Genomic DNA, 27838 nt, shown 5'->3' on the forward strand with positions numbered 1-27838 from the left:
AAAACAAATAATTAACATTTATCTATTTTGGGGTGCACATTTAGCTGTTTGCTGTCCTTATTTCTTTATGTTAAAAACTGGTTGCCACTGATGGCAACCAAAGGCCAAGAAGTGGTTGACATTTTTTCTGAATGGTTGCCAATGGCAACCTGGCAACCGTTACTGTAGAGCCCTGAGATGGTAGGGGCACAAGGAGCTGTGCCTCGGAGGACAGCGTTGGTGGCGGCCGCCTTGATGAGTCAAGGCTTGGGCTCGCTAACTCAGCCCTGGGGTTTGCCGAGGTCAAGCTTGTGACATTAAAGAGCCTGTGGCAGCCTCCCAACAACTGTTGTGCAATGAAATATTGGGCTACTAGTCATCTCGAACCATAATCTTAAAAAAGAAGGTGCGATACCGTTCCAATAAATATCAATAATTTCGAACATCGCGGGGCAATTCCTTTGACTCATTTTGACGTTTTGGGGGAAGCCGGAAGTGACGTCAATGCGGGAATGCTTCACTGTGCGGCGAGAGAGCCAAACACGGACAAAGTGTGTTGTCATGCGTAGAAATTGTGAATTACTGAGTTTAGGCACGTTAATAACGTTTTAATGAAGTTGACTACAGTATATTCATATTTCATTCATGTCAATTCGGCGAACATAAACATAAATGATCGTGGTGAAGATGATGATTAAATTAGGATTAAAAATCGGTAGTGAGAGCTGCTGAATTTCCTCCCGTCGGATGTGATATAAAAACAAATCACCGATTTTTAATCCTAATTTAATCATCATCTTCACCACGATCATTTATGNGATCCTGACTGGCTGCATCACGGCCTGGTACGGTAGTTACACCCTCAACCGTAAGACTCCACAGAGGGTGGTGAAAACAGCACAGAACATCACCAGGACGGAGCTGCCATCCATGGAGGACCTTTACTCCCAGCGGCTCAGGAAGAAAGCCCTCAGGATTATCAAAGACCCCCATCACCCCAGCCACAAACTGTTCTGTCTGCTGCCGTCTGGCAGGCGTTACCGCAGCATCACGACTAAAACCACCACTCAGGGACAGTTTCATCCCACAGGCCAAAAGACTGTTAAACACCTGAACTGTTGAAACAACATCCACAATATTCATCTGGCTGCTACTTAAAAAATATGTATCTATTTACCTAATATATCATATTTCAATGACTTGCATATAGACTCTTATTGCACTATTTCACTTTTTTCTTCTTGTATTTACTATTTACTTGCACTATATTTTTCTGTTTCTGTGTTTTGTGTTGCTCTGTTGGAGAAGCCTGTGACAAGATTGTCATCAGCATAACTACACTGTAGCTATGTTGGTATGAAAAATAAAGAACCTTGAACCTGTAAAGCCCCCCCGAGACAAATGTAACATTTGTGATGTTGGGATATATAAATACACTTTGATAGATTGATTGATGCCAACTTGTCCATTCATACTTTTTTGAATACACTCTGAATTGTGCTTACAGCATATTATTTTTACCGGGCTTCTACTGATTATTCCGATATATACCGGCTTTATGGAAACGCTGACATTTATATATAAAGCATTGCCTGAGCGGAGAATTTGTACAGATCAAAGACTTACGAATGAGTTTAAAGTGACGCTGTTTTCAAAGAAACTAGATATGAAATAGCACTTTCACAGCTGATTGCAAACCTAAAATCTGAACATAGTGGTAATCTAGCCAGGTCTGTCTCACACACACTCACACACACACAGAACAGCATGTTACCTGCAGACTGAAGGTCTTCTTTATACTGGGTGTTGGCAGTTTGAGAGCAGCTACAGGAGGTGGAGCTGCCACCCTGCTTGGCTCCCGCTCTGCTGTGGGAGTTATCTGACAGGAAAAGGGAACTCTCAGTTTATTATCTCTTTTCCAAGGTTTAATCATGGTGTTTTATAAAATAAATGAATGGTTCTCTTAGTTCTCATTGATTAACAAGTTCATTTGTAATCTCAATCTTTTCAATCTTTCCCTCCATCTCGTTACCTGAGTGAATGGTTGGGCGGTGGGTGCAGCCATCTTGTCTTTCCTGGGCCGTCCCTTCTTCCTCTTCTCCACCACCTCTCCTACATCTATCAGCAGCTCGGGCTTCCTCTTGCCCAACATCAGGTTTTTGTTGATCGAGGCCATTTTGTCTTCACTGTCGCTGCTGGTGTCGTCTTTGGATTTCAAGTCTTTCAGAGCGGAGAGGCCGTCTTTGGGCCTGCTGGTTGACGATAAAAATAAGTCAAGATTTTGTTTTCTACGTCATCTTTGAGCTTTTTTTTTATCCTCACACTGTACCACTTGAGTCAATCACCTGTCCAGAGGCATGAGTCCAGAGATGGAGGAGATGACGGCTGTGACCCCCATTGTGGCCTTTGACCTCTCTGTGAACCTTGAGTCCAAAGCTTTCATCGGCTCGATCTTGGAGGCAGAAGTGAGCAGCAGACTGGACTTCAGACTGGAATGCAAGGAAACAGACATGAACCCTCCTGTCATGTTTGTTTCTCCTTCCTTACTTTGGTGTTTTGTCTGTTTTAACTGCTCTTACATTAGCACAAAAAACATTAATCTTCACCAAATTCTATTTAACACACTTATAAGCTGCAAACAATGTCTCAGAGTACAGATTTACACGAATACCTACAAAGAATATACACAGAACATTTGTCAAATGTGGGTGTGTACTAGCTGATGGAGGAATATCATCTAGGGTTACCAATTCATTTCCTATGGCAGTCGCTTTTGACCAGAAATAAACATCATAGGCGTTACAAGTTGACTACACACAAACACTTCAATGAAAGTTGTGATCAGCATTTTGTTTTTATCTTCAAATGCCTACTTTGGAGGATATCATAAGGCCTCGAAGCAATCAAATGTAAAACACAACTTTACAATTGATGGAAGTAATGAATCGGTCAGATTTGACCAGAAGATGACAGGAGGGTTAAGACTGGATTGGGGAAGCCACCAGAAACCCAGTTCTCAAAGTATGAATAGAGTGTTCTGCTTTTGGGTCTTGAGGAAAAAGTGTGTGAGATAACCAAAGCAGCATATAATGCAAGGCAAGTTAAATGATATATATATATATATAGGTACATTCAAAGTTCTTTACAAACATGAAAAACATAAAGAGCATTAAGAAATAGTGCAATAGCATCACATTATAAACTGATCATTTGTTTTGTTTTGTTGCATTTATGTGTTCAAAAGAGCGAGCTTTCCAGTTAGGAATTGTACAAGCCTATAAAAAAAAACAAGAAAAGAAAAAAAAGCTTGTACCCGTCCTCCAGGCCCTTCGTGGCGCTGTTGGGTGGAGGCGAGGTGAGCATGGGGTCGTGGATGGGCCGAAGCCCCAGAGAAGAGGCCTGCCCTGGGCTGGAGTCTGAGCTGAGCTGGGAGGTGAGCTGGTTGGACATGGAGGAGCCCGACGGCAGGATGGGAGCGCTGTTGAACAGAGCGGGAGAGAAATCCCTGCACAGAAAGAGAAACTGTTTGGTGAGCTTTCTCCTCTGCATGTTTTCTAAACATGCTGAGTGTAGAGCTCTCAGTGAAGAAGCCCATAAGGGATTTAAACAATAATAATTACAATAACTTTGACAAAATGGACAATGTATTTCCACAATAGTATTAGTATTTTTAACAAATGTACTCAATCATCCACTTTAAAAAAAAAAGAATAATATATATTTTAATTATTAAATATTTGGCATTTTTGCATAAATGGGAAATTATGTTAAATTGTTTATTTTGCACTTAAGGTTTCTACATTTACTTAACAATAAATTGTGTGTGTGTATATATATATATATAAATATATATGTGTGTGTATATACACACACACATACATATATATATATATCTTTAAGTTGACATGATCGTTTCCCTACCCAGTGTCCAGCTGAGCAATGCAGAGCGGTGTGATTCGTCTTCGTCCGTCTGCAGTTCTCGTCTCAACCTGTTTCTTCAGGAGGGTCTGCAAGACGACAACATAAGTCCAAGAAAATGTAAGCTCCAAAAATATGTATTTTGCCAACCATTGAAAATACAGTCCTGAAATAGTAGTCATTGATATTTATCTTTTATTTCTAAAACGTTTTTATAATCTTTATCTAATCTCTCTGTATTGTCTATCTAAATATAAATATAAACATTTGGGAGAGAAGCTCCCTCTGGAGGGAACGTTGGGATTGTAGTCTTTGCAGACCATTAACATACAAAGAGAAAACTCCAAAAGATGTAATAGGGCCCCTTTAACCCAAAGTTATAAATAGATTTGGATACAAATAGGATTTAGATGAAATTGAGTGTTTTTTTTATATCTTATTAATCTTTGCAGATTCTGAAACTTGATTTTGTGAATATATATTTTTCTAAAATATTGGTATGAAAATCAGACACAAATGAAGAAAAAAAAAGATTAATTCAATGAAAATCTTAGTTTGTATCCTGAACCAACTCAACACTTTGTGCAGCTTGTGGGATGTTTCAATCTAGTGTCCCACCTTCCTGATGTCCTCGAGAGACTCTCCGTTCATCATGCTGTTGAGTTTAGGGGCCGAGGATTCTGGCCCGGCGCTGCCCGGTCCTGAGTTGGCCTGGATTGAGTTCTGGCGCTCCTGCTGGTATTTGAGCATCTCAGGGTTCTCGATGATGGTGGTGGAGAGCTGAGCCTCTGTGCTGGTTATGGCCAGACTCTTACCGTAGATGTTCTGATGGATGCTGTTCTGTATGTCAGAGAAATTACAGGAAATTGTTCTTATTTGGGCTTGATAGAAGGATGGAGGAAAGGACAGCATCCAACAAGACAACAAATTAGAGACAAAAGAAAGGAAGGGAAATAAAAGCCGACGTAACAAGGTTGGGCAGGTTCATTTTTTTTTTCATTTTTCTTTGGTTTGGTGCTTCTCTTGATAGAAAAAAAATTACATTTTAAGGCAAAACCAAGATGTTTTCTTGTTTAACTTTATTTTTATAACAGTCAACAGAAAAAGAGAAAAAACAGCAAAGTTCCACAAAGGCTTAATCTAGATTAATTGAAGTTATTTGTTTATAAGTTAAGCACGAGTCCTAAAACCTGGGAATGAGTTTGCGAGCCAGCCTACAAAAATACGTCATGACTGCACCACTCTGTTAAGCTAAATAACTAAGTTCGTGTTTGCAGCCAGATGTGATTCCATGATGAGTGTCTAACCTTCTCCTCCTCGTTTAGTGGGTCTCCCAGTTCATCCAGTGAGAAGTCCAGGTAGGCCACAGTGCCGTCCATCGAACACACCAACATCCCCAGACCTGTCAGAGTCCTGACACACACACACACACACACACACACACACACACACACACACACACACACACACACACACACACACACACACACACACACACACACACACACACACACACGTCACTTGTTAGACGCTTTTATCCAAAGCGACTTCTGTGGGCAATCCCCACAGGAGCCATTTGGGGTGAAGTGTCTCAGGGACACAACGACATGCTGACTGCAGTGGGGTTTGAACCTGATCCCAACACCAACACAACTCACCAGGATATGTCCATAATCGATTTATCAAACAGATCATGGATGACCACCAGAGGGCGCTTCAGAGAGGTCAGCTGAAGAAGAGCAACAGACAGAAAGCTTTATAATCTAACTGGTTACTTTTACATATTTAAGATCTATATACTGCAAAATCATTTAAATAAAATACTACGGCTGAACCAAATAGTTTGAAGCTTTATTCATTAAATGGATATTGAAATGATTAATTTTTTTTTTTCTTGCATGTCCATACATTTTGTTTAAACCCTGTCATTTCAAGGGTACCTAAGTTTAATTGTCTTAGTTTAACAATGTGATCGCATGATTCCTTTAGATTTTATTGCAGATCTGCTGTAAGCTAGCTAGCTAACGTAGCTAACATAGTCATTTTAAATATACTGACAAAACTTACAATTACAAAACAGCTAACTCTGCCAACAGTGACAGTGCGACCACCATATAATCTCAGATCATCAACAAGCGCTCCGGTCCCAGCTGTGTGCGTCACTTTTTAGCGTCTTCTTGCAGCGTTTCGTTTATGCAGCGCTTTTAGCAAACGTTTGCTCAAGTTGACGGATGGCTTTGCATGCTTTTCGGCACATTTGTGTTTTCCCATCTGCATCATTTTTTGAAACTGCAGTGCGTATCTCTTAATGGGAGTGTTTTGGGCCGTTTTAGCGTGTTTGCAACGTACTTCCACACTTGACTGTTAATAACATGATATTAGCCGTTTTGTTTGTTATTGTTTGTTATGTTTATCTGGCAACAGGGTGTAAATGTAAAAAAAAAATGTAACGTGTGTGGACCCAAGGAAACGTAGACAATGCTCCTAATGGATCCAAATAAAGACAAGACATGGTGTGATTTCTAAGAGGATCTGTGGAGTGCTGTGTTTAGACCAAGACTTCCTTGCAACACCACAGTTGTAATTACAAAATCATATTTTCCCTTTGCCAAATATTGCTCATACTGCAAATTGGGTAAAAAATTATCTATTAATTGTGCAGCTCTAGACAAAAGCAAGCCGAAATATCTGCAGCTTGACTGAGGAACCTGCATCCCTGGTACCGATTTAAACATATTGCCATTTTATAACATTAACCAAAGTGTGAACATACCCAGACGGAGAGCGACCGGTCTTTGCTGCCGACAGCGCAGCAGCAGTACGGACACCCAGGTTTTTGAGCGCTGCCGTTCTTCTGTTTCTTCTTAAAGATCTTTGGGTTAAATTTCTACAGAGAAAGAAACCAAATATTTTCAAGTTGCAGATACGATTGGTTTACATTTAAAAGTCTGATCATGTGTCTAAAACGTCCTTACCACCACTGTGACAGCTTTACGGTGGCCGACAAAGTCCATATTAGTTTTCCAGCCATCTCTCTCCACGATCTGAGCGGTGGGACCGGAGTTGTTCATGGCGTGAGCCGACACCAGATACTGACCGTCTGGAGACCAGGACAGACGCAGGACGTGGGTCGTCCCACCACACTGACACACAGAGAGAGACCAGAGAAAATTATTCAAACCCTCATTGGTGAACTGTGGGTGTGGATGAATGCACAGACGAGGCAAATTGGGTAAACACTTACATACAAAAATAGAGTGTGTTTCTATGTGATAGAGTGGTGCAGGAATGAGTCCTTAAACCTGGAAATTATTTAATTTGTTTTTTTACGTGTGTTTTTGGATACCTGAAATAAGATCTGTGTTTAACACAAGCTGTAGAAATGTTCACGTTTTGTTCTACGACATTAAATATGTCAGTAAATACCCCACCGTTGATTGTGTGAAGCTTCCGTGTGATCAAAAAAAGACTTGAGACTTCTAAACTTTATCATGCTGAACACTAACCGCCTTTAGCTTAACAGTGGTGATTCGCAGCCATGCAACTGTGATAGAGTTCTGTTATAGGCTAGTGTTAGCCTTTTATTCTGATGCACTTCCGCTTCAAATATCACAAAGGTGGTGTCAATCTAGGGATTATGACTGTGCTGTGGGTGGATTTTGGTTTCCCAAACTGGCAGTGACACACTCCAGTGTTTCCCCTAGGTTTCCTGCTTTTGGGGGGTGCATCAGTGTTTCTTAGGGTCAAAAACACTACAAATATAATAAAAGAGCACATGTTCAATGTGAAAAGTGACAGTAGATATAGATTAGTTGCAATTTGGTGCTATATATATTAAAAAAGGATAAATAAAAAGAAATTATAATTTTTTATTTAAACACCTTGAATTTCAGGGGGGGCGCGGGGCTCCGTTGGCGGGGCGCAGCTCCCCTCCAAGATAATGGTAGGGGAAACACTGCACTCACACAATGACACACGCAAGCTCGCTTTCTTTTTCTGTCCTAATTTTTGTTAAAAAATTAAAATCTATATTATGAAATATCATATTTGGGAAATAAAGTTTGAGGTTTTCATCCAATGAATTAGTTTGTAGATACAGCCGAATGAAAACCGTTGCGAAAAGTGGGCATAGTTATTTGTATAATTAAACAGAAATAAAAACCAAGTTAATAAGTTGTAAGGTACACCTTTCATACTCAACCACCTGCTCCAACAACACCATCACACACAGCTCACGAGTTTCTGTACCTCGCTGAAGGGTTTGGTGATGTTGGCCTCCATCTGCCAGTCCATTGTCCTCCACACTCTGAGGCTGTGGTCGTCGGCCTGGGAGGCAATGTATTTCCCCACCGGGTCCCACGTCAGACCTTTAACCAGCCCAGTGTGTCCTCGCAGACATGTCACCATCTCTGGGGACACACAGAAGACAGACAAGAATAAGGGAGAAGTCTTCCTGCTCTGTGGAACATGTTTTCTTTTTATTATCCTAAAAATAAAGAAATTGTTTCCAGCTTTGAGGCTGCAGAGGTTAGCTCTGGGAATTGTCCCACCTGGAAATTTGCGAGCGTTCCAGATGACGATGGTGTTGTCCACGCTGCAGGAGGCCAGCCACACGTCATGAGGAGACCACGCCACGTCCATCACATCTATAAACAAAAACACACACACTGTATAAACCCCCCGCTGTTCCAGAAACTTGGACTTTTCCACATTATCTCCATTCCAGAAGCATTAACGGACTCATCCATACCGCACCTGTTAAGTACTGGATTGCAAATACATGCACAATCGTACTGTTGACTGAGAGTCACTAGCTTTGTTTTTTGTCTTGTGGACATGCGTTTGCGTTCATGGCAAAGTATGTAGACAGTTCAGTTGAGTTTTTGGTGAATTTACGTTCTATATATAGCACTTACTGTGCAACATATGGCAGTTAGCAACAGCCACTAAGCTAGCCATGCCATGCAGACTACGAGGCAACATGGGGAGTGGACTCAACATGTTCAGTGATATTATGTTTGCTTGCATAATGTATAGCTAAGTTAAGTGCAGGGCCAATTTTTGTTCACACATTTTGGTCATTCCATAGACTACATTGTTCTTATTTGATTATGTGTGATTACTTGTGAGTTAATGACCATAGAGTGGCGAAGTCACACCCATCTACTTCCGACCCATGGGACCTTATTTATGAAAAATTATGTATTGAAGTCAATGGAGAGAGAAAACTTATCTTTCGATCCCGTTTGAATTGTACCGCGAATTACACATATGATGTTTGTCAATCTTAAAAAATAATTTCCACGTCAAGAAAGTCACAGTTTGTCGTAAAACTGTTGAAATATAAGACTATGAAAAATATGCAACTAGAAAGACTACAAATCCCAGAATCCCGGTCCCGCATGCTGGCTCTTACGGAACCGACTAACTCCCCTTGTGTGTATGTACAGTTCTCAACATGCCCAGACTTGTAGTGATTTTCACCTCTTTTAATACTTTTCACCTCATTCTGAAAGAAAGAAGTGAAATGTGCTAACGTGACGGCCATCTTGGTGTTGGTGACGTATGCAAAACCAGAGATGTAGTTAATTGAGCGCTTCACACAAAAAAATGTGTTACTTCACAGTTTTACGACACATTTTTATTTTTTTGACTTGCAAAATTATCTTTTAAATTGACAAACATCATATGTGTAATTTTTTGCACAATTCAAAGAGAATCAAAAGATAATCTTTCTCTCTCCATTGACTTCAATACAGGATTTTTCCAAAATAAGGTCCCATGGAGGTCCCCCGGAAGGGGAGGGACTTCGCCACTATTGGTAATGGGTAGTAATCCTACATTTACACCGCTATTCTATATTGGCCTGTGGCCAATAGAGGGCAGCATAGGCCACCTGATTGTGCTTTTCAATCAGATTTACTGTGTGTTGAGGTGGAAAACCCAAAACATTGCTACTTGCCATCCCCTTACTATAAAAAGGTATTTTTTTCCCCCCTGCTTTGTCTTTGCATTACAGTTACCACACATATTCTACATGTTCATTTCCTACTCTTCATACTGAAGAATTAATACAGTTGGTAACAGACTATGGACAGCCATTCTTCATCATCCGTCGGTCACCTACACCTTCTAACAGAGGACGGGAATATCTAGCAGCAGCACAAGTTAAGATATCAGTGAGTAATACAGAAGGTCTGTGATGTGTCTTAATGTGGTTTATTTTGTGTTACTGTGGGTTTTCGCCGCTTGCTTCAATTATTTAATGCATTTTTGGAAGTATTGTGTTCGAGTACATATATTTAATTGTGTTTTGTGTATTACCTCCGGTGTGGTTCCTCAGGATGGTGACACACCTCCACTGCTCCACGTTGGCCAGCTTACTGCTTGACCCGAACACTGTGCTCGGACCGATGAATCTACATAGTAAAACACAGTGTCAATATGGCCTCACAGATTTATTTTAAATCACTACTAAAATCANTTTCACCACCCTCTGTGGAGTCTTACGGTTGAGGGTGTAACTACCGTACCAGGCCGTGATGCAGCCAGTCAGGATCCTCTCTATTAGGGCGTTCGATATTAAGTAGGTAAATTAACTCACACGTCATTTTACAATTATTTTGCTGCTTGCTACAAAAGGAAAACTTTCGCGGCTCTCATGTCAGGGGTACTTGAGTGGAGTGACATTAATTCCCTAATGTGATAATGAAGCTTCCTATAGTTTAATGTTATACGTTTAATCTCTTGGATCCCTTCTAGACACCACTCTTCTTCATTCACAGATGAACCCCCTTATTTGAGGGTAAGCAACCTGCATTATCATGACATGTGATCATGACTTAAGGTATGATGAGTCAACCAGTTAAGATCCAGACGTCTGTGACTAAAATCCTTCATCCGGTTAAATATAGTTAAAAAAAACGCAATATATATCGCAGGGGAAAAGAATATCGCAATGTCAGTTTTTTTCAATATCGTGCAGCCCTACTCTCTATGGAGCATCTGTAGAAGGTCAGGATGCTCTCTATGGAGCACCTGTAGAAGGTCAGGATCCTCTCTATGGAGCACCTGTAGAAGGTCAGGATACTCTCTATGGTGCACCTGTAGGAGTTGCAGAGTATCCTGGAGTCCATGTTGAACCTCCTCAGCCTGCGGAGGAAGAAGAGCCGCTGTCGAGCTTTCTTGGTGATGGTGTTTGTGTGATGAGTCCATGTCAGGTCCTCAGTGATGTGGACAGCGAGGAACCTGAAGCTGCTGACTCTCTCCACCGTAGAATACGACCCCCTCTGTCCTTAGACCCTGACATGGGACAAGTTGCATATCCTTTCAAACTAGCCATAACTGGTGCCTCATAGGCGCACCTCGGTACAGATAGCTCAGCAGTTATGCAGGCTTAAATGTCTCTATATAAATATAAATAATATACATGCCTTGATTATGTCATTCTTTAATATCCCTTTTTATCAATTAAATAACTCGATAACAAACGCAGATAACATTCGTCCAGAGTATCTCCCATCTGTCTGGTAAATTGAATTTCTTTTGACGGAAACGCTGAAACTTGTGTGTGTGTGTGTGTGTGTGTGTGTGTGTAGGTAAGCATGGAGCCATCTATGTTCCTGGAGGTGGAGAACGAGGTGTCGGTAGTTGCGGGTTCAAAGCTCAGCCAGCTGCGATGCTCCAGAGACGGACGGGACTGGAACACACTGCTGCCCAGCTCAGTGGTCACTGCTGCAGGGAGCAGGTACGAGGCTCAGCGCGTCACACACACACACTCAGCTGTCTTTCATTGTAGTCTACTTGCCAGCATTGTGAACTGGGAAATGTTGAGTAACCCAAAGGTCTTGTGTTAGAAATGTATAATACGGGTCCCCAGCACAAATAAACTGCCTAATGTTAACTTGCATAGGTTGGCCAATTTGCACAATTGGCATAAATTGCATTAATAAGCATATGCAACTAATAGCTACAAAATGGCATGGCTGATTTGGAAAATGTTGGTGTGGTTTTGGAGGTTAATGAGGATGTTGGATCAATCTCTGACAATTCCAAGATATAGAAATGTCAGTTTTAACAAGAAAGTGGCCATATGTGTACTCCCGAGGGGCTGATGTAGATGAATTTTGGTTTGATTTTAAAGTGTTAGGGCACTTTGATCATAATAATGATTCAACGTCTTCAATAACCTCCAAAACTACACCAACACTTTCCAAATTGGCCAAGCAATTATTTAGATATTGTCTGCAAATGGTAATTTATGCAATTTATGCTAATTGCGCAAATTGTCCAACAAGTTAGCATCTGGCAGTTTCTATCTGCTGGGGACCTGTACCAGACATTTCTTACATAAAGCTTTGGGGTACTCAACATTTCCGAGTTCGCCATAGGACTCTATAGGCTGGCAACTGGACTATTAATTGATTTTGTAAATAAATAAAACAACATCTCTGACTCTTCTCTCCCTCAGTGACATCCTCGCCGTTGCCTGTCAGGACAGGATGTTGTCAGTGTTTTCTTCCTGTGGGCGGCGGCTGCTTCCTGCCATTCAGCTGGCCACGCCTGTGTCAGCTCTGCACTGCTCGGCCCACTTTGTCATGGCTCTGACGGCTGGGGCTGCGCTGTCTGTCTGGTGAGCCCGGATACATTCTGTTGGAGATCACATGTGCTAGATTGTTCTAGGCATTATGATGATTGTTATCCAGATGTTCATTTGTTTTCTGTCTGTTTGCAGGGATGTTCATAAACAAAAGGCTCTGGTGAAGAACGAGTCTCTGCTGAGCATTTTACCAGGTAAGACACTGCAGAATGGGATTGACACAGAGCATTCAACATTGTGGGACTCAAGGTTGACTATATCAATCTCATGCCTGTGTGATAAGTGTTGACAAATAGTTCCAGCACCCTACTTTTTTTCATTTCTGTCAAGTGTTAGTTAATTTACTGTTATAACTGCCAATTAGAGCAAAACTAAAGTAGAGGTGTTTCCTTGTATAGAACCGGGCTAACAGATCCCCCTGCTTTCAATCTACATGCTAAGCTAGGCTAACCACATCATGAACCTAGCTCTGTTTAACTTGCATACATGAGATGGATATCAAACTTTTGTAGTTATTAAAATGTTAACCTATTCAAGTACATTCAATATGTTTTATTGGAATCTTCTTAATGAATGTAAAAAATACATTCTTTCACATGAAGATGGCTTCAAAACCACATTTTTATTTATATGATTGAACTTTTATAAAATACAATTTCAGTGAGTATGGAAAATGCAGTCATGCTGTCTACCCTTGAACACATTTTGTTTTGTGTTTAGGTGCTGACACCACAGTGTCTCAGTCTCTGCTGACCCAGCAGGGCGTTCCAGTCGTTGGACTCTCCAACGGAAAGTCCTACTGCTTCAGCTCCTCACTGGAGACATGGTGAGACACTAAAGAGTGGACTGACAGCGCTGATTCCCAACCAGGATTTGCTGGTAGTAAGGGTAGAAAAAACCCTTTGCTAAAAGTAAGGCTAGAAAAAACGTTTGAAATAGCTAGCTACAAGTTATAGACACACTTTTGTAACAGTTGGCTAAAAGTAATTGGTAAACAGTTGAAAAGCCAGCGAAACGCAAAGAAGAACAGTTAAAATAGCTAGCTTCCAGTAATGGATAAATGTTTTAAAAACTAGCTAAAAGCATCAACAGTTCGAAGAGTTGGCTAAATGTAATAAATAAATCTTTTTAACAGTGATGGTTAAACCGTTGAAATTGCTACCGAAACGCAATGAAGAACAGTTCAAATAGCTAGCTAAAAGTGATGGATAGCATTTATCATTGGGGAAAAGGTTGTGATATTGGCATCTGCCGATGTTAGCCATATTTTCCGCCATCGGCACATCAGTAAGATGACATGTGCCAATGGCGGTAGCCAATGTTAATCTGTTTTGCTTATTATGTGACAGTAAGAGGTTCGTGTCAACGTTCAGATTTTGTCAGTCATATAAAATAAATGAAGGTCATTTTGAATGATTAGACACTGGCTGAGGGCTATCTGCCATAACTTTATAATCCTCCATAGAGCGTCACAAACACACCACCAAGAACTCCCCAATGCCCCCTTTTCAATCCCCCCCCGAGTGAATGAGTAAACTTAAATAATTATACTGTCTCTCTTACAGGACGTTAATAGCGGATAAAGGAGACTCTATGGTCCAGTGTGCTGACTTCAGGAGCTGCCTACCTACCCAGGATGCACCTGTGTCCTCAGGGCCACTGGCTGTCATGCAGGGACGCAACCTCAAGTATGACAGCAATATTTAATCCCCCCCTTCTATCTCCAGGTGAAAGGTAATAAATGAGTAAATAAAGAACATGTCTGTGGTCCCTGCAGTGCTGGTCGGCTGGCGTCCCGCCTCTCCTCCACCCCTCACCACCTGCAACAGAGCATGACGTTAGCCTTCCTGGAGAATCAGCTGGCGTCTGCTCTGACTTTGCAGTCAGCACAGGAGTATCGCTACTGGCTGCTCATCTACACCCGTTTCCTTGTCAACGAAGGTAGCAAACTATTCCTTTTATAATGATTTCAGACTGATAAGAGTCACTAACAACCCAGTACTGACTGTACAAACCTTATGTAGCCCTTAGGGGTGTAACGGTACAAGTACCCGTACCGAAATTATTCCGGGCCCTTCGGTTTGCTACACGTGTGTACCGAAGTGTACTGAACTAATATAACGTTAAACGTAAAAAATTGAGAACGTGAACAGCTTTTTGGAAGTAATCTCAGGTGATGTGTCGCAGCATTCAGAGTAATTTGCTCACATTGGGTTCAACGCGTCATAGAGCGAGCAAGTCATTTCATTGGACGAGAGGCATACTATGAGAGCTGGTCACAGGGATGCGTTCAAATGTAGTCAGTAATTTGAGGAACTGTCGAAATGGCAAACGCAGATAAAGTTGAGCTCGAAAATCCTCCAGCATCATTGAAGTCTCCGGTTTGGGAACATTTTGGTTTCGCAGTTACGTACAAGGATGACGGACAAAGACAGGTGGACCGAGAGACGAGTTGCTTTTGCATGAACGAGGTAGACGAGACGGCGGTGTCCCGTCTAGCCGCGCGCGCGGGGCGGCCGAGGACGACGCACCTCGACGCGAGGCCTGGTTCTCCGATCGTCTATGGTCGGTCCATCGCGTAAACGATTGTACCGTGTAGCTCCGTATAAACCGCGAAACATTATCGAAACCGAGCCAGACTGAAAAACGCGCTCACCACTCACGAATGTTAGCGATCGCCTCAAACCCAAACGGGTGAAGTCAGAAAAAAGAAAACCATGGCCACGTATGAATGGGCAAGCCCGTCACTACGGAAAGTTTATCACCACGTGCAACTACATAAACGTCGGGCATTGGTTAAAATCACCTTGTTACGGGCTGCGCTTTGNGGTTAGGATCCTCTCTATGGTGCACCTGAAGAAGGTTAGGATACTCTCTATGGTGCACCTGTAGAAGGTCAGGATACTCTCTATGGTGCACCTGTAGGAGTTGCAGAGTATCCTGGAGTCCATGTTGAACCTCCTCAGCCTGCGGAGGAAGAAGAGCCACTGTCGAGCTTTCTTGTTCAGGATCCAGTCACAGAGGGCGCTGTTGAGCCCGAGGTCTCTGAGCTTGATGACCAGCTTGGAGGGCACAATGGTATTGAAGGCTGAACTGTAATCAATGAGCAGCATTCTCACATATGTGTTCCTCTGCTCCAGGTGGGCTATGGCGTCGTCTGTGGACCTGTTTGCTCTGTAGGCAAACTGCAGGAGGTCCAGAGAGTCAGGGAGGGAGGAGGTGATGAAGGTTTTGACTAACCGCTCAAAGCACTTCATTATGATGGAGGTGAGTGCTACTGGGCGGTGGTCGTTGAGGCTGGTGATTTTTGTCTTTTTGGGGACAGGAATGATAGTGGGGTGTTTGAAGCATGTGGGGACTACAGACTGCAGCAGGGACCTGTTGAAGATGTCTGTGAACACCTCTGCCAGCTGAACTGCACACACCCTGAGAACACGGCAGGGGATGCCATCAGGTCCAGGAGCCTTGTGTGGGTTAACCCTTTTAAAAGGATCTGCACACATCTGAAGTTAGTTACTTCCCACCTCTGTTTGTAGAATGTGTGATTGCGTATATATCTATGGTATATAAGCAGTATATATAAATATATATATATGTACAGTGAAGGAAATAATTATTTGATCACTTGCAGATTTTGTAAGTTTGCCCACTTACAAACAAATGAACAGTATCATTTTAATGGTAGGTTTATTTTAACAGTGAGAGTAAGAATATCTAAAAGAGAATCCAGAAATTGACATTATATAAAATATACAATTTGATAGGCATTTAACTGTGGGAAATAAGTATTTGATCCCCTTGCAGAACATGTGTTAGTACTTGGTGGAGACACCCTTGTTGGACAGACAGAGGTCAGACTCTTCTTGTAGTTGGTCTCCAGGTTTGTGCACATCTCAGGAAGGAGCATGGTCCACTCCTCTCTGAAGATCCTCTCCCAATCTTGAAGGTTTTGAGGCTCTTCTGACTAAATCATCTTCTACCAAACCTTCTCTGAATCATTCAGATGTTCATTGGCAAACTTCAGACGGGCTTTTCATGTTCTTCTTGAGCAGGGGACCCTGCGGGCGCAGCAGGACTTGATCCATTATGGTCTAGTAGTGTGTTACCAATAGTTTTTTCTTGGTGACTGTGGTCCCAGCTGTCTTCAGATCATTCACAAGTTCCTCCAGTGTAGTTATTGGCTGATCCCTCACCTTTTTCACGATCATCAATACCCCACGGGGCCAGATGTTGTGTGGAGCCCCAGACCGAGGGCGACTGATGCTCATTTTGTCTTTCTTCTATTTCCAAATAATGGCACCAACAGTTGTCTCCTTCTCACCGAGCTGCTTTCTGGTGGCCTTGTAGCCAATCCCAGCCTTGTGCAGGTCTACAGTCTTGTCCCTGAGGTCCTGAGACAGCTCTTTAGTCTTGTCCATGGTGGAGAGGTTGGAATCTGATTGATTGATTCTGTGGTGTCTTTTATACAGGTAAAGGAAGATGACTTATGTAACCGGTCTGTGGGAGCCAGAATTCTTGTTGGTTGCAAGGGGATCAAATATTTATTTCCCAAAATGATATGCAAATGAATGTATAGCCCTTTTATGATGTACACTTCTGGATATTCTGTTTGATATTCTCTCTCTCATTAGTAAAATAAACCTACCATTAAAATGATACTGTTCATTTATTTGTAAGTGGGCAACCTTACACAATTTCATCTACCGTATATATTTGTAACTTGTATGTAGTACAGAGCATCAATGTTGTTTCTCTTTGAGTATTTTTTATTTTTCACGTTAACGCAGCTTTTGTAATTTTAATTTTTTTCAGCTGTTTAATAATAATACATTTATTTTGTAAGCGCTTTTACAAGTCGCTTTACAAAGATAGTGAAAAGAAAAGAACAACAAATACATATAGTTAGTCTAATTAAAATCAAGCAATACAAGAACATTCACACATTAAAAGCCAGATTGAAGAGGTGAGTTGTTTGAAGGTGGTGAGGTCAGGGCAGTCTCTGATGGGTTGGGGGAGTGAGTTCCAGAGGGAGGGGGCAGCGACGGAGAAGGCTCTGTCCCCCCACGTTGTTATAATGCCAGCTGTTCTTAGGATTTATTTACTTTACATGTCTTTTTCTATTTTTTTCACCAGTAAAACACAGTGCACTTATTGGATGTCTGTGAAGAAAACAAAAAACAAAACATTAAAAGATTGAAAATAATTGAGTCTTTTTTTGGTGGTAAACAGCAATTATTTATTGAAATGAAATTAACAGAATAAGTACCAGATCTATTGCATTATGTAACATTTTGTTGCTGTAAGGAGGGGGGGGGGAGGTTACTCTACTGATTTCCGTCCTGTAGGATGAAGTGAACACAAATATACAAGGAACATTCAGCTAGCACAGATTGCACACCAGATACTGTAGTAATGCAGTCTAATACAGGACCACCAAAATAGTCCAAAGACTTCCACTTTTTTCTCTTTCTTCTTCTTCTCTCATTTGTCCTGAATTCTTTCCATAAAGAGTACAAAAGTACACCCACAACTCATCAGACAATGCCTCCAAAAAATCCATAAAAGAATAAAAACCAACAAAATGATAATGCCGAGAACATTTACAATGCACTGACACAGAAAGTCAGCTGTGTTAATAGACATGCAACAAGTAACCAAACTTGCTGAAATCGCAATAATCATAAAAAAAAAAATCTAAAACCAGTTATAATTGCATAAATACTTTGTACAGTTCATTGTGAAATTCACCTTTCTCTTAAAATAACAACGTAAAACTGCATTTAATAAAAACCTGTAATTCCTCTTGACTTTTTTTGTACAAGTGAAGGTGCAAAGGGACTCTTGATTGATAAAAGGCTACTGGGCCTTTTTCAGCTAGGTGGCATGATTGCACGCTAAATAACAGTACGTCAATGCAGAATGATATAAAGACAATAACAAGAGTGCATATGATTATTAGAACAACATGGAGCCGTGGTGGTGAATATTAAAGTGTTTTCTTTTTCTTTTCTTTTTAGATGTTTGAGATGCTGTGTGGAAAACAAAAAGGAAATGCAAAGAAAGCAGCACTTGAATGCACAGTTGTTGCCCACAGAACTACGAAAACAACATGGAGAGAGGAGAAACTATATGAATACTTAATATAAAAACAAAAACACTTTCTAAATGTCCAAATATTAAACCCAGCAGCAGCAGCAGCCATCAAGCAGTCAAATTTGTGTTTTATGGTGGAACATGAGCCACCTGTAAGCCTAACAAATTCAGTTTTCTGTTGTTTAATTCAAGCTCATGTAAATAAAAGTCATATTAAACATCAGAAAGACTTTTGATATTTAGTGGTCAACACGGTGACCTTGTATGGGGGTCAATCAGTCCCAAACATTGTTTATTTTATGGAATATTTTACTGTTGAATCAACATGTCTTTACTGTTGTTCTGGCTGTTGTTTAACATCAAAAGAAAATATGCTTGAATTTGAAAATATCTCACTTTGGCGACTTTTTGGCAAAAAATACATTTTTGTACGAACAAAAATGAACGGCATCAGAATATAAAATAAAAGGTTTTACAGATGTTCTTTCCTTTACCCATGTTATCATTTTTCCCTTCCAATATGAATGAACAATATCAGATTTTTTTCGTGAATATTGCGTTAAAAAACCTCAAATATCATACGAGATCATGATTTCAGAAATGTACGAAAAAACATCTTGTAAATTGTTAAACAGTGGCCATTGTACATGATGAATTCCTCTAGGCTTTAAATGAAATTAAAGTACATAAATTGCGTTGATAATGAAACCAAATCAGGATACATTATTGATCAAATATAAAAGCATTTACTTTTTAGACAAAACACCTTAGAGATATTTTGTATTTCCGGCCTGGGGTGTTTGTACTCCAAAGTATATAATCATTTCTGTTTGTACTGAATAAACTCATTGAAAGGTGCGCGGCTGCTGCTAATGCAATTTAAACATTTCGACCAAGGACTGAGAATAAAGTGTGTGGAGTGCCACGTTTACTGTAATAATGCCAACACGAGGATAACAGCAAGAAACACTCAAAAGAAAATCCCTTTTTCATGTGCAATTTAAGAATTAACTAGGAAAAACCGAGATGGAAAATAAATATCACGGGAACTTATTCATATCTTCAATTGTGTTTTCTACAAAAGAAAAATAATTGAAACGCAGTGATATGGTTTTAAAATAAAATCTGAAATGATAACGTGTCCAGTCTTCAGACAGCAGCAACAATCAAAATTCTCCAATTGGGAATTCATATAAAGGACAGAATAGATGATCAAAAGAAAAATCATCAAAATTGAAAGAAATTGGCAACAAAAACGATATGAAATCTTTCTGTGATGGCGATGGCTTGACACTGTGGGCAACACATAAAAATACAATTTGTAAACAACAACAAAAATTGATAAAGAAATTAAAAAAATGTTGCATACCTAGTCCCACTAGTAAAGTCACAGAAATTAATTATTGACATTCATATCCTTCGCTCTGGCCTCGCCGTGACTACACACAATCCATTTAGTTACTTTTTTTTTAAAGCCAGGAGTGGTTAGTCACAACGCTATGTTACAAGCAATTTCTTTTAACTCTTTGACCTTATTTTTTGTTCTGTTTGCTCTTCTTAGAGTTAAAAAGGCCATGGTTATTATTTACAATATAAACAAGTTTGTTACGTCTCGCGGTGAAAGAGGAACGGGTTCTTGATCAAAGCAAAAAAGGCGGGTGATTGTTTGAAGCGCGCCACATCAAAGGTGTTTTTGCTTTTGTTTTTTTTCTTCCTCCAGGTGTGTAGGTCGTCAAAGTGGGGATTTTCTTTTTCCTTTCCTTTTGATCAGATGTTTTTTTCCCACCCCCTACGCGAGACCGCCGACATTCGCTCCTGTTTCTGTCTGTCAGTGCGTTACTGTGCACGTGTTACTGGACGTACAAGAGGATAAAGGGTGAGTGGGCTGGAGGGAGAGCGTTGTGGGACATGGGGGAGGAGGAAGAGGAGATTCCTGGAGGTGGAGCTCAGTTTCTGCAGCCGTCCTCGGCGCTTCGCTCGTGCTGAAGGTTGTAGTAACAGTTCTGACAAACCCGCACCGGAGACGAGATCTTCAGCCTCTTGATCTCCGACTGGAAGCGACTGCACCTGCAGAGCGAGGAGGACACAGAGCGCACATTGGAAGATGGGACAATACAGGCCCTCACAGGAGAAAGAGAAGTTTATCTAAAATACTGCTATTTGTAAAATCACTGTACGCAAAGAGACGCAATTTCATATAAAGTCAATGCAAAGATGGCAACACAGAAAATGATGCAAGATACTTGAAATTTGCGCACTGCTGTCCTGCAAAATCAGTGTTCAAATAAAGCTGAAATACCATCATTGATGAATATGTTGAACTTTTACTAAATAGACCATTAAAAGTGACAAAAACTAGAGGAACATATAACTTATAACACAAGGTTTCCAAAGCAAATGCGTATGTTAAAGTTGCCTTTATGTCATATATTCATTCTGCAGAAAAGAAATGCAAGGGGCTACAAAGGGATAAGTAATACAGTGTCCATGTTTAAGTGTAGAACAGTACTGAAGTATGACTGGAGGACTCACTTCTGACAGAAGAGCTGTCCACAGTTCCTGCAGTGGTGGCGCCGCTCGGTGAGGGAGAAGCGCACGGTGCAGCCGGAGCAGCTGTCCACCACCTCGTCCTTCACCCAGTGGTCTGCTGCCGAGCGGCCCGGCTGCTCGCTCACCGACCAGCTGAAGACCCGACCGCGCCCGTCCCCCACCAGGGATCTTACTGTGGTCCCTGAGAGGGGAGAACAATGGAGAGAGGAGGGGGAGGAACACGGCAGCGATTACCACTTTTTTAATAAAAATGTGCTTTGAATGGATTTAAAGTGAAAGCTGTTAGATAACTTTTTTACATTTAATTAGTTTTAGATTGTTATTTTTGCCTTTATATATGCAGCGTACCTTTGCAGTTATAACGGTGTCAATTTCCCCGTTAAAAAGATTTCTGATTAATCGCTTTTAGTACACAAATATTGTCTTAGACTGGATTTGAATAGAAACACTTTAAGTCTACTCTTTTCTATTTCATATATTTATCTTCAGTTGTTAACGCTGCAAATGTCAGCTCTGTGGGACCCCAACCAGATTCAAGATTCTGATGTGTGGTTTACAGTTTAGGCGGATACTTTTTAGATTTAGATTAGTGTACTTATTGCTGACATGTATTCTTCATAGTTTTACTCCAGTTCATTCAATGAAAAGGCATTTGATTTTAGTCAACCTCCACTTTAGGTGAAAACATTTCCTTTTTTCTTTTGACAGCCCTGTATCTAATGTCCATCAGAAATCATTGAGCAATCAGTTTGATCTAGTTAAAACCAATTCTCTTTTCATTTTAATCAAACATATGTAGTGAATTGTATCTCATCATTATCTGATAGACTGTCCATCACATCTACCATTTACTCAAACACAAATACTGTGTGTAGGAGAAGCTCTCCGGATGTCTACAGCGAGTGTTTAGAACGTAGCTGCTGAGTTTGTTGCTCTCTTACTTGGAGATGGCGAGGGATGTGATCTCGGCTGGCTGGGCGTTGTCCTTGCGATCGAACGCCGTGTGCATGGTGAGCTTGCTCCGGAACACCAGCTGGCGCTCCCATCTGTAGCCTGTGCACACACAGAGAGAAAGACTTAAACAATGAAACTAAGACACTTTCTTCCTTTGTCCAGCTGATGGAGCCCCTTGTTCCTCCGTAGCGTTTTCTTAGGAGCTGAAACACCGTGCCAGAAAAAGAATCTTGCGGACACCCACCGGTCCTGAGCTGGTTGAACGCCCGTGGGTCCATGGAGGAAGGATGCAGAGGCTGCGGCACTGAGCCCTGGCCTGGGTGAGGGACTTTAGTTTGGCCTTCGGAGTAGTTGACGAACACGAAGCCGTCCTTCTCGTCGACGCTGAGGCTGTCGGACCAGCGGTGGGAGTCGTCGGAGCTGCTGTCCATCGACCACGAGGCTCCGGGGCGGGCTGGAGGACCTTAAAGGGAGTGTCAGGTCAGCAATGTGAGCGTTAGCATGGCAGGAGCATCATCTGGCTAGCATGAAATAAATGTTGGTGATGACAAAGCTAGAGCGACTTAGCAAGCAAGCAGGAGGGTTTTGGATGGAGAGCAGAGAGTCCAATTTTGCTCCAGTATCCACAACTCTAAACATACATTTTGTATAAAGTAATCATATTTATCCACTCCCATGTTGATAGTAACATTGAAAACTTCAAAAATATTTCTTTAAGGTACAGTAGAAACAGATAAATATGTGCGATTGGTTTGCGATACGTCGTGTTTGGACAGGTTGCAAAGAATTGCGAGTATATTAATTGATTGAAACCCTTATATTTAGCCATCAAAAAGCAACATTAATACAAATAAAATAAATAACAAAATCAATCGATGAATCATCTTATTCAAGTGCACGCTGTTCTTTGAGCATTACATTTGTTTTACTCCAATGCAAGCATTCAATATGATTATAGACAGGAACCTCAACAGAAGCTTTGAAAGGGAAAACAAATGACATTTGGTACAGACTTGAAATACAACGCAGCTTATTGAAAACACATTTTGGAGTGAGCTGTGAATGATTTAGACATTTTAAGTCAAAAGTGCTGCTGAGATCTAAAATTGAGCAGCTTTAGTTCAGCTGAAAGCAGCTAAAGAGTGAATGTGCTAACATCGGGGGGAGGGGCAGCAAGTGGAGTACCTCTGGGTCTGTGGACGGCGCTGACTGGTTGGCTGCCCCCTGCCGAGGGGTTGTGAGGGGCTTTGGGCTCCTGACTCAGGCTCGGCTCGTCTCCATCCGACTCGCTGCTGTCCTCCTCACCATTTTGACTGACGCCACCTTCTGTGGGAAAAGTTCAAAATGACAGAGTTAATCAACACAGTCAAATGAACTGTATCGATACTTACAGAAATAAAATATGAGCAATCAAAGACGGTGCATCAGCCACGCTTCAGACACTTTCAGTGTGTAGAAGCCTTGTTATATTTTGGGACATGTCACTGCCATACTAACTGAAGTTAATCTGATTGTATTCATGTTGTCACTCACCAATCTTCTCGTCAGCACAGCAGTCAGGCACATCTGGCTCTACTGGCTGTGGAGCAGGGGTTTCTGGGACCTGGAGGAACTCCATTCTCCAAAACTACAAAATAATATTAGAGAGATTAAATTAAGTATAAGTAACATTTAAATCACAGCACATTTATAAAGTGTAGAATCAAGATTAAGAAATCATGTATCAACACCTTAGGGAAAATTCTATATCCCATTCTGGAGTGTTTTTTACATTATGTCACTCAGGACGGTGGTGGCTCAGTCTTAGCTTGGGAACCAGAAGGTCGCCGGTTCAAGTCCTAGAATGACCAAGTACTACTGAGGTGCACCTGAGCAATCCATCGAACCCTACACGGCTCCCTGGGCTCTGAACCAAATAGCAGCCCACTGCTCCTCAGACTAGGATGGGTCAGATGCAGAATCCTTATTGTGAGGCAACGGCTCGGTCTGGGCCGCCGGTTCAAGTCCCGCTCATACCAAACCTGGTAGCCCCTTCGCTCTGGCACTACTATGTTAAAACAAATTGTGTTTGCATATCTGTATTCCTATGAATGTTTGTAATTGTACTGGACTGTGTGAATTCAACACACTGTGAAAAACAGAATTTCCCCTCAGGGATTAATAAAGGCGCATCGTCTTCTTTCTCATATCACAGGAGGCCGAAATACCCAAATGCACAAATAGGGTCTATACACATGCATTAGTGAGGAGTGTCAGAGTGAGGAGTTGGGGGTTAAGAGTTGCTCAAGGACACTTCGGCAGTGCCCAGGAGGAGACATTCTGCACTCTGCCTCTTGGTCCTATCAGGACTTGAACCGGTTACCTTTCGCTTCCCAAGTCCCTAGAGACAAAGCTACTTTAATGAAGAAATTAAATTATTTAGACTTTAGCGCCTTCATAATAAATGATATTTATCTGGCCTGAGAAGGGATAACAACAAATATATTGCAATTCCTTTCATAACTTTTAATTGCTGCTTATTTATTGTCCACACCTTAAGACCTGCCACATGCATTAGCAAAGGCTTGTACAAAAGCCTAACAAGTGAATACTACATCAAAGCAGAAGCACGACAACAATCTACAGGAGGATTAGCGCTTCCAAATATAAGACACTACTATTGGGCAGCCAATATCCACAAAGTAACTCTATGGACTAAGGAACCAACATTGAGTTGGTGTGAGCTTGAAGCCAAATCCTGTCCTAATACCTCACTCTTGGCTCTGCTTAGATCTACATTACCCAGCTGGCCAACTCAAAATTCGAATAACCCGATTGTTGTTTCCACCCTAAGAATTTGGTCCCAATTCAGAAAGGCTCATGGACTCTGTGGATCCTCTATACATAGTCCCATTCACAACAACTATCTCTTTCTCCCCCCTTACACTGATGGGGCCTTCTCTATGTGGCAGAGATTAGGTCTTATCAGAGTAAGGGACCTTTACATAAAAAAAAAAATTTGGTAGCTTTAGCCAACTCTCTGACAAATGTTTCCTCCCAGGCACTCATCTATTTCGCTACTTCCAGGTCCAAAACTGGGTTAAACTGAACAACCCTTCCTTCCCCAATATCCCTCCGGATTCAATAATTGACTCAATTCTGGACACTCTAACAACCAAAAAAGGTTTGATTTCAAGAATTTACAATTCCGTCTCCCGTGTCACAGAAACATCTCTTGGTAAAATCAAACAAGATTGGGAAGAGGAACTAGTCCAAGCCATAGATGATGAGGTCTGGGATGGCGCATTAGCGAGAGTGAACAATAGTACGTCCTGTGCCAGGCTCAATCTTATACAACTAAAAGTTGTCCACCGTATCTATTACAACAACTCTAAACTCTCCAAAATATACCCAAATGTTACGGATACCTGTAACAGATGCCACACGTCACCAGCAAACATGACTCATATGTTTTGGTCTTGTCCTCGCCTACAAGGATACTGGACAAGCATTTTCAAACACCTTACTGAGGCCTTGGACGTGGTATTGACACCATGTGCAGAAACTACCATTTTTGGAGTACTACCTGGCCATCGAATGTTGAAGAGGAAAACTAAAGACAGTATAGCCTTTGCATCTCTATTAGCACGTAGAAGAATACTCCTAGAATGGAAATCTTCTATACCACCTAAAGCATTTCTATGGCTTGAAGATTTAAAGATGTACCTGAACATGGAGAAGATGAAATATAACCTGAGGGGCTCCTCAAAACTATTTGATTCTGTCTGGGGCTCTACATAGCTGAACTTAAGACACTAAATTAAGAAGAAAGGGGGGGAATGTATGTGCATGTTTTTTTTGTTGTCTCTTTTTATCTGTTTATTTTGTATTTTTATGTATTTTTTTTATTTGTATGACTTTGTATAAATGTATGTATGTACATGTATGTGCATGTGTACATGTGTGGGTATGTACACACATGTATGTGTATATGTGGGTATACATATGTGAGTATATGGGTACATGTATTCTATTCTTTATTTCCTTATCTATTCATTTTCTTTTAATATTATCTTCTACATTACTTTACTTTTACCAATACATGTATCTATTTATTTAGTTATTTAATTTACTAGCTAGGACCGGGAGGGGGGGAAAGGGGAAAAAAAAAAAACATTAAACTCATTGTTCCTGACTCCAAAAAAAAGAAAAAGAATGAGTTATATTACTCACACAAAACACGAGGGGTTTCCAATCATATGTCACCAACAAAATATGAATGAGTGAATAGAAAAGTAAAGGGATAAGTGAAGCTGGCATGCTGTCACAAGTATGTGTGTTTGTTTAAAAAGAAAGTGCAGAGGGTGTGTGATGATTATTCATTCTGCCTTTAGGCTGGTTTTAATCTGTCTTGGATATTATTTTTTCTAACAGAGGCCAAAGTAAATGAATTCTGTTGACGTAACGCCTCACTCTGCATTTACTCATTTATTCCCATGAACTAATGTGTGGTCAGCGTTTGCTGAACCCATTCAGAGGGGAGAGGAATCTCAGTTGAAAGTCTAATGTAGATCTTGTCTTGTTTATCCAATTCAAGTCTGATTCAGATTTTTGGTTTATGTTTTAAATTAAAATGCTACAACACACTGTGTTTACTTAGGAAGGCAATGACAAATCACACCCTTGTTGCAAAGTTTGTTTCTTCTGTAAAAACTTAAAAAAGTCAAAGTTCTGAAAAANATCTTCTTCATTACTTTTACCTATACATGTATCTATTTATGTAGCTATTTAATTTACTAACTAGGACCGGGAGGGGGGGAAAGGAAAAAAATATATATATTGAATGTATAAATGTAAAATCAGTGTGCCTGACTCAATCAAAAAAAAAAAAATATATATATATATATTAAAAAAAAGCAGAAGCACAACAAGAAAAACATAAATTAGAAACAAGGAATACACAAGTAAGTATTATTGCCATTGTTACCCTGACAACGCCGTCCGAGTGTCCGGTGACGATGACGTTCTGCGTGTCCCACTCGTTCATCTCGGACACGCAGCAGCACAGGATCTGCTGGCTGCGCCCCGTGAAGGTGTTGGCGCTGGCGATGGGGCTGCCGTTGATGCTCCACACGTGAATGTGTGTCCCTGCACAGGACACAATGTCCCCCTACACACACACACACACACATTATGTTCATCAGCTGAACAGCTTTATCCAGTCCTTTGTTGCTTATGGAGGGTTTTCTTAAATGAGACCATGAAGTTCCTCAGTGGCAGCCATGATAAGAGCTGCTTGAATTCTGTAGATGTTAGGAAAGAAGCTTCAAGGCTTTCTTTGCTATCAAAGGATATATTGGTCTATCCTTTACGACAGGAAATAATGCTCTCCCACAATTCCCTGCAGCAGCAACATTTGAAGTTACGCACCAATCTGCTGATCGTGATGGACAAATGCGGATCATATAAGTTACTGTCTTTATTAACAGTGGTGTAAAGTACCGGTAACTAAGAAGATTTACTCAACTACTGTTCTAAAGTACCATTTTGAGGGACTTGTACTTCACTTGAGTATTTCAATTTGTTGCTAATTGGTAATCCTATCCAACTACAATTCAGAGGTAAATAATGTAATTTTCACTCCATTACATTTGTTTTATACTTTTATACTGCATTTTCATTAATGATTTGAATTATATTCAACACTTAAATAAAACTTTAGTTCCACCTGGAGTACATTCACAAGCTACCCTACAGCATACAAAG

The 27838-nt window shown here is 40.9% G+C and overlaps 3 protein-coding genes across 3 annotated transcripts in view; 1 reads left to right on the plus strand and 2 right to left on the minus strand.

The window, feature by feature from the left end:
- The window catches only part of hira (histone cell cycle regulator a), a 21259-nt gene extending 10020 nt beyond the window's left edge, over nt 1-11239 (minus strand). The window contains exons 1-14 of the mRNA XM_010781125.1: nt 11169-11239; nt 10222-10316; nt 8448-8543; nt 8146-8306; nt 6873-7040; nt 6671-6784; nt 5556-5626; nt 5205-5310; nt 4516-4737; nt 3901-3986; nt 3293-3484; nt 2325-2468; nt 2012-2228; nt 1744-1858 (exon numbers count right to left, since the gene is read on the minus strand). Of these exons, the coding sequence (XP_010779427.1) occupies nt 1744-1858; nt 2012-2228; nt 2325-2468; nt 3293-3484; nt 3901-3986; nt 4516-4737; nt 5205-5310; nt 5556-5626; nt 6671-6784; nt 6873-7040; nt 8146-8306; nt 8448-8543; nt 10222-10316; nt 11169-11239 (1858 nt within the window). The remainder of the gene's footprint in view (nt 1-1743; nt 1859-2011; nt 2229-2324; nt 2469-3292; nt 3485-3900; nt 3987-4515; nt 4738-5204; nt 5311-5555; nt 5627-6670; nt 6785-6872; nt 7041-8145; nt 8307-8447; nt 8544-10221; nt 10317-11168) is intronic.
- Nucleotides 11240-11360: 121 nt separating this feature from the next.
- On the plus strand, nt 11361-14475 carry LOC104953879 (protein HIRA-like). Its single transcript, XM_010780914.1, has 6 exons — nt 11361-11644; nt 12368-12529; nt 12632-12690; nt 13217-13322; nt 14062-14184; nt 14274-14475. Exons 1-6 carry the CDS (start codon nt 11502-11504, stop codon nt 14458-14460), a joined length of 780 nt encoding a protein of 259 aa, XP_010779216.1. The 5' UTR covers nt 11361-11501; the 3' UTR covers nt 14461-14475.
- Nucleotides 14476-17774: 3299 nt separating this feature from the next.
- LOC104954078 (WD repeat and FYVE domain-containing protein 3-like) overlaps nt 17775-27838 on the minus strand; it is a 17842-nt gene continuing 7778 nt past the window's right edge. The window contains exons 4-10 of the mRNA XM_010781135.1: nt 27060-27242; nt 23627-23720; nt 23279-23419; nt 22338-22556; nt 22081-22192; nt 21122-21320; nt 17775-20656 (exon numbers count right to left, since the gene is read on the minus strand). Coding sequence (XP_010779437.1) covers nt 20426-20656; nt 21122-21320; nt 22081-22192; nt 22338-22556; nt 23279-23419; nt 23627-23720; nt 27060-27242 — 1179 coding nt within the window. The 3' untranslated portion in view covers nt 17775-20425. The remainder of the gene's footprint in view (nt 20657-21121; nt 21321-22080; nt 22193-22337; nt 22557-23278; nt 23420-23626; nt 23721-27059; nt 27243-27838) is intronic.

The sequence above is a fragment of the Notothenia coriiceps genome, unplaced genomic scaffold (genome assembly GCF_000735185.1).
Source record: "Notothenia coriiceps isolate Sejong01 unplaced genomic scaffold, NC01 NC01_scaffold00000491, whole genome shotgun sequence".
Classification (NCBI taxonomy): domain Eukaryota; kingdom Metazoa; phylum Chordata; class Actinopteri; order Perciformes; family Nototheniidae; genus Notothenia; species Notothenia coriiceps.